Below are 12,594 nucleotides of genomic sequence, written 5' to 3'. Positions count from 1 at the left end.
CCCATCTCTATCATATCTGATCGCGACACCCGATTCACATCACGTTTCTGGCAGTCATTACAAAAAGCATTGGGAACTCGATTAGATATGAGCACCGCTTATCACCCACAGACAGATGGTCAAAGTGAAAGAACAATACAAACATTGGAAGACATGTTACGGGCATGCGTGATTGACTTTGGAACCAGTTGGGATCGACACTTACCGTTGGCAGAATTTTCATACAATAACAGCTATCATACGAGCATCAACGCAGCACCATTTGAAGCACTTTACGGTAGAAAGTGCAGATCTCCTATCTGTTGGAGTGAAGTAGGAGAAAGACAACTTACTGGACCAGAAATTATTCACGAAACCACCGAAAAGATCATTCAAATACAACAGCGATTGAAAACGGCCATGAGTCGCCAAAAGAGTTATGCTGATGTAAGAAGAAAACCGCTAGAATTTCAAGTGGGCGACAAAGTCATGTTGAAAGTGTCACCCTGGAAAGGCGTTGTACGATTCGGTAAACGAGGAAAGCTAAGTCCTAGGTACGTAGGACCCTTTAAAATCATCGAAAGAATTGGAACAGTTGCTTATCGATTAAAGCTACCGCAAGAACTTAGTAGTGTTCACAACACATTTCATGTGTCAAATTTAAAGAAATGTTTAGCTGAAGAGGATGTCGTAATTCCTCTTGACGAAATACGAATCAATGATAAACTCCATTTTATCGAAGAACCTGTTGAAATCATGGACCGTGAGGTCAAACAATTAAAACAAAGCAAAATACCGATAGTTAGGGTTCGCTGGAACGCAAGACGAGGACCCGAGTTTACTTGGGAACGTGAAGATCAGATGAAGCAAAAGTATCCACATTTGTTCACTGATATCGCTCATGAAACAGGTACTACTCAAAATTTCGGGACGAAATTTTCTTTAAGGGGGAGGTACTGTGATGACCCGAAAAATTTCGACTAATTTAAACCAATTCTCTTTATGATTTAATATTATGTAAATATACATATATGTATGTATATATATATATATATATATATATATATATATATATATATATATATATTATAAGATGTACAAGTAAAAACGACTTTCCTACAGTAAAACATTAATTGCTACAGTAAAAATATATTTGCTACAGTAAAACACTATTTGCTACAGTGAAACCGTATTTTGCTACAGTGCTACAGTGAAAACGACTTTGCTACAGTGAATTGCTACAGTAAAACACTATTTGCTACAGTAAACACTATTTACTACAGTAAAACACTATTTGCTACAGTAAAATACTATTTGATGTCGACGAACTAGCAAACAAAAACAGAAAAGGCGGCCATGCGATCGCATGGCAAAAACACTGAAAACTCATGCGATCGCATGAGCTACAGTAAATCGAAAAGTACTATAAAATGTCAGTTTTGCTCGACGAAATTCTTCATAATTATTTATGTACGTAAATTTTAATTTATAATTATAATTTTAATTTTAATTTAAGTTAATAATAATAAAGTATATTCGAGGGTGTTTTAATTCGGGTTTCAAACCGCTTTAAGCTAAGGAAATATTGGGTATTGTTTGGGGTATTGTTCTTGAATCCAAGGCCAACCAGACAGTCATCTACCGTCATTACGTCTACGCAATTTGCCTACAATATTGAGTCTCAATATTGAACTGTGAGTTATAGTCTCCCTTTTTAAATGCTTTAAATATTTTTGGGCTGAGAATACATGCAATTTATTTTAAACGCAATAAGACACAAGTACATACAAAATTCTACACTGAGTTATACCGAAAATCCCTTAGCTTTGGTAACTAGTAGCTGCCAGTACATAGGATATGGACTGGTGGGCGCGAATAATTGTATATGGATCCATAGGGCTTGACATCCCCGTCCGAGCTAGAGCGCTAGCCTTTTAACGGACGTATGTTATTTGAGTTTAAGATACGTTGGTTTGCGTGTATTAAAACGAATGGGGTAATTATCACTATAGCGTTAAGTTTAGTTACCAGGGTGCTCTGTTACGTAGAATCTATTGATAAACTTTTGATGAAATCTTGTGGTCTATCTTTATATATGTTTATGACTCGAGCAATTAAACAAATAACTCACCAACATTCGTGTTGACTTTTTAGCATGTTTTATTCTCAGGTCCTTAGAATGCTTCCGCTGTGATGTGCTTGTTGCCTGCATGGAGTCTCTCATGCTTTGTACAAAGTTTATTGCATTCAAAATAAAACTGCGTTGTGTAATAAATAATTGGACTGTGATGTCAACCTGTAAATTAAAGACTTATGTATTTCGGGGTTTTGCTTATACCTAAGCACTCGCCCACATGTTTATAACTTTCTATGTTTAGAAAGTCACTTATTTTAATGAATGCAATATTTTATCAAAACGTATCATATAGAGGTCAAAACCTCACTGTGGAATCAATGATTAACGTGCCGCGTCAATAGCGATTTTGACGGGTCGTTACATTGCGTTTTTGCCAAGTCTAACCTTAAGAGGAACATTTCATGAGCGCAAAGACTTCTTAAAATTTTTTTTTCCTTTTTTTTTTTTAAAAAAAATCTGCCACTCAAAGTGGCTCAAGTGTTTTTAACAAGGATTTTAATAGTAAGTTGCATCCCTAACGGAGGGCGAGAAGAAGTGTGATCCATACATGGTGTAGCTTAATACGAAAACCTTTAAAATCAACCAAGGAAGTTTTGAAAAACCTTTAAACGTTTGATGTGACAACATAAACGGAACGAAGTTCTTAGTAAATTTAGAAATATGTACAACGTGTACCATTTTGCATAAAACTATTTGACTTAAGTTAAACAACTCATTAAAGGAGCGATTGTTAAATAATTTGAAGGTATAACTTAGTAGGTATTAACCAAAATAAGTAAGGGTAAATTTGTTAACTTAATTATATATATACATATATGATTTTATAAATCGCGTAAGTGACCGAAAAATTTTATTACTTTCATTTGTCCATAATCTCGTGCGGACCGCACAAATAAGCAACGTGTAAAATCAAAATATTTTGATAAATATAGTTTTTCGTATTTCAGAGGTTATGAGTTGAAAAAGGTCGAGTAAAAAATCTTTGAATCATCGGTTGACATGTTACTAGGTAATGAAAACTAATGACTTAAATGTAGTTTTGAAAATTATCAGGACCTAAGTCTTTGGCCCAAAAATGTTCACGTGCGAAGCCGTTGCTAAAAAGTGAGGTATGAAGGATAGAGCATGAGGATGAGATGTTAATTGTTTCTTGACTTTGCAAAAATGCCAAACAGGTTATGGCCAATATTAAAGTCGGAGTACTGATGATGTTAATATCGTTAGATGAGAATCCCTTGGAATAAGTCAGGACTTTGAGTTGTGTAAGATAGAGCATCGCTCGGACAGGTGTGAAGGATAAGATCCTTAGGGTAACGCAGTAATTTTGAATGGTTTAAGTGTTGATGGATGCCCGAAGGCTCTGCATGACGTGGTAGTAAGTGCCTTCATCACATACACACCCATGAATCTCTCGGTTTCGATGGTTGTAAAGTCTCCATGAAGACTTGGATACGAATAAGCAACGAAAAATTTTATATTGACAAGCAACGAAAATTTTATAAAAATCGTTTAAGGTGACAATGTAAGAAAAGAAACGAAGTTCTTAGCAAACTAGGGTTATGTGCAACACGTACCATTTTAAGGTAAAATATCTTTTGAATAAAAGCTTTGATTTGTAAAAGTGAAAGTAAAATTTCATGTGTACTAGTCAAAATAAGTAATTATTTAACATATACGGTTTCTAAAATTTGTACGAATGGCAATAAAATAAATTTTTATAAAACTTTGAGAGGATCGCACAGTAAAATAGTGTGTGTAAAATTTTGGCAAACAAATTTTCATATTTCGGAGATTACAAGTTGGGAAAAGATCGAGTAAAAGATTTTTGAAAATTTCGGGTGACATTTGAGGTAATAAAAACTATTGAATTTAAATGTGGTTGATGACTTTTAGTAGGACATAAGTCCTTTGACCAAAAATGCTTAAGTGTGAAGTTGTTGCTTATAAGTGAGATACGAGTGGGAGAGTATGAGGATGGGAATTAACTACCCATTGATTTTAGAAATTTCGAACTGGTACGACTAATATTGACGTAAGAAGGATGATGGTACGATTATCATCAAATAAGAAATCTCTCGGAGTAAGTTAGGATTTAGAGTCGCGTAAGAATGAGTATCAAATAAGATTCCTGGCCAGTCCTTAAGATAGAATTTGAATTGCCGAAGTGACGGGATACATTTTCCTTTATGTATCGTTGTGCAGGTTTGTCCATTGTATCGGTTCCTTTCCTGGCTAGAAAGTGATCAGATTTGGTGAGGCGGTCAACGATAACCCAGATGGTGTCATAACTGCCTATTGTTTTTGGTAGTCTTCAGGATGAAATCCAACGTCATCCCTTCCCATTTCCATTGTGGGATCTCGGGTTGTTGAAGTAACCCAGATGGCTTCTGGCTCACCATTCTCGCGAGGTATACGAATAATATTCTTACTATAAATAACTTACGCTTTCATCCTTGAAAGCCAATATGTTCCAACTATTTCATCAAAGCTTCCTATCTTGATGAGTATTAGGTTAATCCTAAAGTCCATTCCAACTAAATCTTATTATACTATCGCGAAAAATTCCATCAACCTTCTCAAATAACATCAAGCAGGTAACTAATCCTTTCCAACTACTACTATAAAACTTCCAAGTTTCGTCGGCATGAGGTCATCTCCAAATGACCCACCTGTTAATTATAAGATACTACCTTAAATCATTCCTCTATCTCTGCCAGATTACCATTACTTTGTCCTATAGAATACTTAACTCTTATGGTTGTTAATGGCTTACTAGTCATAACGCTAAAGTTCTTAGATGTAAGGTTTCTATCACTATAGTATTAACATCTCAGAGACAATAAACGTTGTGAAGAAATGCACCCTAACTAAAATCAGGATCCATGCGAGTCTCCATAACTGAGATAACGATTGCTCTACCGCAAGTAAGTCCAAAGTTTTTCCTATTTGAGAACTTTTTACTTAAGTGCCCAGGGTGTGTATATCTATAACAAATTTTCGGGTTATCAATTCTGCAATCCAGGCCCTTCTCTTTCAGTACCTAGGCTAAGTGGTTATTCCTACCTTTATCAGACCGTAATGCGTATACTCAAGTGGTTCCTACCAAAATTTCCTTTGAATCGCTTCATATTCCTTATATAGTAACATTGGGATTTCTGCATGATTTACGTCAATATAATCACGCTGGCCTGGCGTCATTATATTGTACTAAATCGTACGTTCATTCCAATATCACTCCATATGGTCAATGTAATGTGTTCACTTCAAGTTCTACTCAATTCCACCTAACGGTGCCTTATCTATGCTATCTCAAAACAAAATCTACATAATTAATCTCACAGTTTCTCGGTGTGGGTGCGTAGGTTCCGTAGGTCATGCATCTAAATGTCTCGAAACTTCTTCAAAATGCTCGGGTTCCGGTAATGTCGTTAGGTTCCTTTCTATAAATTCAATATGGGTCTCGTGTCGAGTTGTACGTGTAGCAAGTAGTAATACGATATGTTTCGAGGCGACTCTCAAGTCCTTGGGTATGGCTGAGCATCAGTAGAAGACACTATGACCTTGTGAAAGGAGATGCCTTTCTGACTTCTCCAATTCCTAAGAGTGTTGGGGACCTATGTCCAGAAGTGTTGTTAGATCGTCGAGCAGTAGGGAAGAATGAAGGAGATAAGTGACGATCATGAAAGCGTACGGGATACAGGTCATCTTGCGGGAAGTGAACAACCTTCTAATGTTCATACGTTGTGCGTGGCTAATTAGAGTGAGCTCGGGGTGCGGTTATTCCAACAAGTCCTCACATATCTCCTCCTCCGAGGATCAACTTTAGTGGGCGTGTAATCCGAGGGGTACTCCTACTAGATTGCGTGAAGTAATGTTTCGATCTCCGGAACGGTGGAACGGTATTAACAGGTGGATTACAATACTAATCCTTAGGGCTAGACGAGTGGGGAAAATGGTTCAGAAAAACATCTGTACTAGGAAAGGTAAGTTTTCCAAGTCGGTATAGCGAATGGCAGACATGAAGCAAGCATGTAATCAGGCACTACAACAACCTAGGTTGTCTAAAATAGTACACAGCATGGCAATAATATCAACAGCGCTAAACAGAAGTAATATGTGAAAGCAGATAGTAATCATGCAATAGCGGAAATAAGCCTACAGCAAGTTCGCATGGCGGTAAAGATAAGCAATAGCATGCAGTAAGATCATACAGCAATAAAAGTAAGCAGTAGCATGCAGTAGTAATAATCAGTAACATGCAGTATTATAACACAGTAGCATGAAGAAGGTCCCGCAGAAACAAGTAAACAAGCAAGTTGTAGATTAGTCCTATTAGTGAATCCTACTTGGTCCGATCTAGACTCACTAATGCAACCTAATTCCCTACAACCAATGCTCTGATACCAACTGTGACGCCCAGTACAAAACCATTGCGTACGGATCATCGACAACAGGATCATTACAAGGTCAAACACTATATGCTGTTTGAAAACCAGTTTGCATTTGTAAAAAGATAGCGTTTTACAAAAGATGACTAGAAAACATTAACATGAGTACATGGTACAAAGGTCATTACAAAGCCATTGTTTTAAAATAACGTAAGTCACGAATGCAAAATAAAAGTTCCATGCTTGAGACATCTCTAAGTAATGCTGTGGAAATCTAATACAGCAGGTCCATAACAGCAAGTATATAACAGCAAGTCTAACAGCAAGTCTAACAGCGGAAGCAACAACGTCTAAGCACCTGAAAAATACATGCTTAAAAAAGTCAACACGAATGTTGGTGAGCTATAGTTTGTTTGTAATCAGTAATGTAATGTAGGCCAAGAGATTTCAGTGCTTCAAACAAGCGTTTCAAATCAGTAATTCAAATCAGTAAGATAAAGTATATGTATAACCGTGGGCACCCGGTAACTAGACTTAACATTTATAACCCCCTGAAAGTACACTTGGCGAATGCGTATGTTCACGAAGTATTAAACACCCGTTAAATGCTAGTACGACTAGCCCGAGTGGAGATGTCAAACCCTATGGATCCATATCTAAGATTCGCGTTCACCGGCTCAAAAACCAATGACTAAACGTTACCGTGCTAAAGGGAATGTTTATGCCGTTATATAACTCACACACATATAAAGTTTAAGTACTCGTGCCTAGTATGTAAAACGTAAAAAGCGCATGTATTCTCAGTTCAAAAAATAGTAAAAGTGGTAAAAAGGGATACTATAACTCACAGTGATAAAAGCGGTAAAGTTGGTAATGAAAGTACGCAAGTAGTAAGTCGGTCCGAAAGGTCGTCAACCTAAATCAAGGGTTACTAGGTCAGTAGGTTGTCTTTATAAATTCTAATAGTGCATAAAATAAGTTTAAGTGTCATCATCATCATCATTCATCATCATAAAAGCTAAGTAAGTTCGACAAGAATAGAGATCGAAACAATAGGCTGACTTCGATCAGCTACTACGACCTCTATGTAAATCGAAAAGATGCATAGTCAGTGGCTATGGCTCCGTATGTGAGTCCCCTAACAGCTGACCAATTTTCAGAACCTAAATCGTCTTCGTTTGACCGTAGCGACGGTTTAAGTGCGAGTAGGTCAGAAATTTTAGCACAACGTTAATAGGGTGTAGTGACTCTCGGAGGGCCATAAATCCTAAACCATAACTCGGATTAAGACGAGGCCTAAACGGAAAATCATCTACTCAAACCGAACTAACTGAAAATCAACTTTCCAGTAGCCCAGGTGGCCTGATCAGATACAAAAGACAGTAGGTAAGTGCTCCGGTGGGGTTCTTGGTGCTTGATGCTCATCACGGTTCTCATCCTTGATGCTTGTAGCTTCAAGTGTACAACTCGTTGATGGTTTAGCATCACTTTTGACCAAGATTCACCACCAATACACAATATGTTAAGACCAAGTAAGAACACAACTCATTCATGAGTCTTAGATGGATGATGAACCAAGGTTACATCATATCCTTAGTCTTAACACAATTTCAATTCACAATAACAACTAAAGTTACAAACTTTACATTAATTCAACAAGTATAAGCACAATCCAAGTCTAGAGAGGTGATGGAACCCTAAGCTAGAGAGCTTGGATCCATTTCACACAAGTTACAAGGTTGCAAAGCTAGAAAGCTTGAACCTTTGATGTTCTTGAAGATCTTGAAGCATAAAGCTTGGATCTTTAAGATATATGAAGATAACAAACACAAGTTTGAATCTTTTTAACAAAATAATAAGATCAAAGCAAAAAGAACTTAGATCTAACAAAAAGATATGAAGATTCAAGCTAGAAAGCTTGCATCTTGTTTGTTCTTGAAGATCTTGAAGCATAAAGCTTGGATCTTGAAGCTGCATGAAGATTACAAACAAAAGTTTGAATCTTTATTACAAAATAGAAAGATTAAAGTATAAAAGAAGTAGATCTACAAAAGATATGAAGATTTAAGCTAGAAAGCTTGAATCTTTGTTGTTCTTGAAAGATTCATGCTTGAATCAACAAGATATAAGTAAGATCAAGCTAAAAGGAACTTGATCTCCATAGATGAATGATGATGATACACGAAAATATTGAAGGAAAAGAGGAAGAAAAAGAAAACTTACAAGTATGGAAGGAAAGAAAGAACAAGTGTGTGAAAAATCAAAATGATCAAGTGTTGGAATGAGAGACTAAAGGCTAGTATTTATAAGCATTAGAGATTCACATGGATTGATGAGGTGGCCATGAGGCCTCCTTGGTGGCCGAAATTTTGAGGGAGGGGAGGGGGAGACAAAACTTTACTTTTTGGCTAATGGTGTCTAAAGTGTGTCCTTTTGCTAGAATCCCATGTGACAATTAGATAAACCTTATCCATTATGCTAGTATGACTCACTAATTAATTAATTAATTATTTATTTATTATTATGGGTCACTAGTAATTATGCTTGGGCTAATTAATTGGGTCACTAGCTAGAGTAGGGTGGGCTTGAGCCCAACAAGGTAGAAAGTCCAACAAGACTAACTATTGGGCTTTAGCAATTAAATAAATAAAATTAAGCATCCAAAGGTCCAAGTAATTATTATTATAAAATAATAATTAACTGGCTCAGCCGCACCACCCAGGGTGCGAGCAATATTTCGCAGTCCAAAAGCTCCGGTTCCGACAAAAGTCAAACGTGCGCGCAGTCCGCGGTTTATTCGTAACGGCAAGTAACACTAACGGTTATAAAGCATCCGGTGGACAAGTTAAGCATTCTACATACACCAAGACACGTTTTAAAGTATATATGAATATAAAACACGTATGCCAAGGTTCCGGAGTAATAAAGTAACACAGTACGCACAAATACGCAGTTTCGCAAAAATACAAAGCATAAAAGCTAGTCGAAAAAGTCGGGTCGTTACAGACTCAGCTATAATCTAGAATTTTCTAGTTGCGATCAAGAAATCTCAAATCTCACGGTTTACAAATTGTGTTAAGAGATGAAGTTTATTTTAGCGTCAATTGATAACATGTACATATAAGCCATCCGTGTCGAATCTATTATTTTTTATTCTTTACGGTTTTTTCATTTTTATCGTTGACTTATAAAATTGATAAGAATATTGAAGTAAAGTTTTTTCTACAATATATGCGCGCGAAACAAAATATATGGATAAAAGATAAGGTTAAAACAGTAAAGTTAAAGGTGTTTGATGTAATGATATTTGTAGGAGTATTAAACTTGTATTTTTTATTATTCTTTACGTGTTTATTAACCTTTTTTTTTTTTAGAATAAAAGTTATACTCCAGGGGTGTGTTTGGGTGACGAATTTATGAGAGCTTATGAGAGTTTATAGGAACTTGAGCTTATGATTTTAATAAGCTACAAGTCATAAACTTTGCTAGGTTGACATTAAAAGTATAGCTTATTAATTTTATAAGCTCTTAAAAAAAAATAAGCTACTTATAGTAGCTTATGAAAAAAAGTATAGCTTATGAACTGAAAAATTAGCTCCAACTAATTTATCAAACACTTATAAAAAATAATAAGCTCCAGTTACTAGCTTCAAAAATAAGCTCCAGCTTCAGCTCTATCTCAAAAGCTCCAGCTCCAGCTAGTTTCATCTAAACACACCCTAGGTTACAGAGGCAGAAATATGTAGGGAGGGTGGGGCAAGTGGATTTGTAACTTCAGTATAAAAATTTTGTATTTTCCGATTTTTGCACCATTGAAATTTTTTTGCCCTAAGTCTTTATATTTTGTCCCCAAAGCTTTCGAATTTGCCCAAAATCCTTCGTATTTTGTCCAAAAATCTTTATATTTTTTCCAAAAACCTTCATATTTTGCCAAAAAAAAAACTTGGACAAAATTGCCCATTTCGTCCCTGTGTTTTTCACTTTTTGCCCGTTTCATCCCTGTGTTTTATGTTTTGCATTTTTCATACTTAAAAGCATTTTAAAGTCCCAATTTCATCCCTCACTCTAACGATGGTTAACTGGGTCCGTTAAAATTATTCACATGAACTATTCACGTAATCTTTAACTATTCACAGGGACTAGTCCCTGTGAATAGTTTTAACGGACTCAGTTAACCATCATTAGGGTGAGGGATGAAATTGGGACTTTAAAATGCTTTTAAGGATAAAAAATGCAAAATATAAAACATATGAATGAAACTGGCAAAAAGTAATTTTGTCAAAAAAATTATTACTCTTTTAAAAAAAATTTGGTACCTTTAAAAAAAAATTCCTCCTTCAGCCGATAATTATTTCTCGAATAGATTGACCAATTGGTGAATTTGTAGATGATGAGAAGGAACATTCGTGTCATTTGAAAAATTCTAGTTCACTTTCAAACATGTAAACAAAGAAGATGCCCCAGATTTTATGTCGCCCATTAAAGCAATCGCTACTCTATGAACCAGTTTTCCTATTAGCATCATCAATTTCAACGTCAAAACACATTTCAGACATCAAAAATGCATCCTCCCCTCAAAAATCTATGCAAATTTACGCTCAAATGCGCCTTGAATCGATCCCCGTTGATTGCTTCACCGTCCTTTATACGCTTACAGCTTGCACCCGTTTACATAACCTCCCTCTGATTCGTCACCTTCATTCCCATATTTTGAAACAAGGATTCATATCCAATGTCTACATTATGTCATCTCTCTTGCATGGATACTCGAATGTCTGTTTCGGTGATGCCCGTGATGTGTTCGATGAAATGCCTGAGAGAAATATTGTTACATGGAATACTATGATCACTGGGTTTTCAAGATTAGGTAATATAGAAAAAGCAAGGTCCTTATTTGATGAAATGCCTTTGAGAAATATTGTTTCTTGGTCTGCGATGATTGCAGCTTACTTCCATAACGGTCATAGGCGAAAAGGACTCGAACTCTTTTGTAAGATGTTGATTGATGAAAAGCTAAAACCCGACCAGTTTACTTTGTGCGCGGTTTTAGGAGGGTGTGGACGTATGGGTTCATTTGGGTTGGTTTTGGGGAAGTCTATTCACGGGTTTATTATAAAGAACGAATGGGTGGTCAATGTTGAACTTGGAACCGCGTTAATCGATATGTATGCGAAATGTGGGTTCTTGAAAGTTGCTACATTGGTGTTTAATATGATGAGAGATACAAATGTTTTCTCTTGGACTGCGTTAATTTGTGGGGCTGCACAACATGGTTATGTTAACGAAGCAAGAACCCTGTTTGAGAGGATGCAAGAAACGGGCGTTAAACCTAACGAGTTCACGTTCACAGGGATATTAACTGCTTGTGTGCAGGCTGGGTTGATTGATGAGGGCCGAAAGTACTTTAAAATGATTGAGGAATACGGGTTGAAGCCCAATGTTCATCATTATTGTTGTATGGTTGATTTATATGGGAAATCAGGAAAGCTGGAAAATGCATACGAAGTTATTATGAGTATGCAGACTGAGGCTAATATGAATATTTGGGGATCGTTTTTAAACTCGTGTAAGGTGCAAGATAATTTTAAGATGGCTGAAAGAGTGATTTATCGAGTGATAGAGATGTTGAGGCCAGAGAAAGATGGAGGTGTTTATAGTCTAATTGCCGATTTGTTTGTTATGGGTGAGAAGTGGGATGATGCAGAAAGGATTAGAAGGTTAATGGTTAGCCAGAATGTTAAAAAAGCTAGAGGAGTAAGTTTTCTTAGTACTGGTGTATCATGATTTGTGATAATGCAATGTTTTAAGTAAAACTGGCAAGTCGAACTTTGGTCAGTTACATGTTGCGAAACAAAAGTCAAGGAAATGACATTTTTGGTGCGTGGATTGAATTTGGCAGGCAAAATATTGCAGAACTCTCCTTCGTGTTGCCTTCCATGTTTCTTGGAAGTGCTTGTATTCTTGTACTCGATGTTTTCTTTTAATGCAAAGTTTGGCCTTTCAAAAAAAAAAAAAATATTGCAGAACTAAAAAAAAAAATTGTCATTGTAGAGATGGAGATTTGGCAATTTTATCAGCACCTGCAATTAA

The 12,594-nt window shown here is 36.3% G+C and overlaps 1 protein-coding gene across 1 annotated transcript; it reads left to right on the top strand.

The window, feature by feature from the left end:
* The first annotated feature begins 10,874 nt into the window (after nt 1-10,874).
* LOC139892071 (pentatricopeptide repeat-containing protein At5g66520-like) lies at nt 10,875-12,594 on the top strand. Its single transcript, XM_071875105.1, has one exon. The coding sequence runs from the start codon at nt 10,960-10,962 to the stop codon at nt 12,286-12,288; it is 1,329 nt and encodes a 442-aa protein (XP_071731206.1). The 5' UTR covers nt 10,875-10,959; the 3' UTR covers nt 12,289-12,594.

Source organism: Rutidosis leptorrhynchoides, chromosome 2 (genome assembly GCF_046630445.1).
Source record: "Rutidosis leptorrhynchoides isolate AG116_Rl617_1_P2 chromosome 2, CSIRO_AGI_Rlap_v1, whole genome shotgun sequence".
Taxonomy (NCBI): Eukaryota; Viridiplantae; Streptophyta; class Magnoliopsida; order Asterales; family Asteraceae; genus Rutidosis; species Rutidosis leptorrhynchoides.
This window is presented reverse-complemented; position numbering and strand designations above follow the sequence as displayed.

Bases quoted from the DNA above. Each gene is read 5' to 3' on its own strand.
- LOC139892071 (XM_071875105.1), top strand. From the start codon at position 10,960: ATGCCCCAGATTTTATGTCGCCCATTAAAGCAATCGCTACTCTATGAA.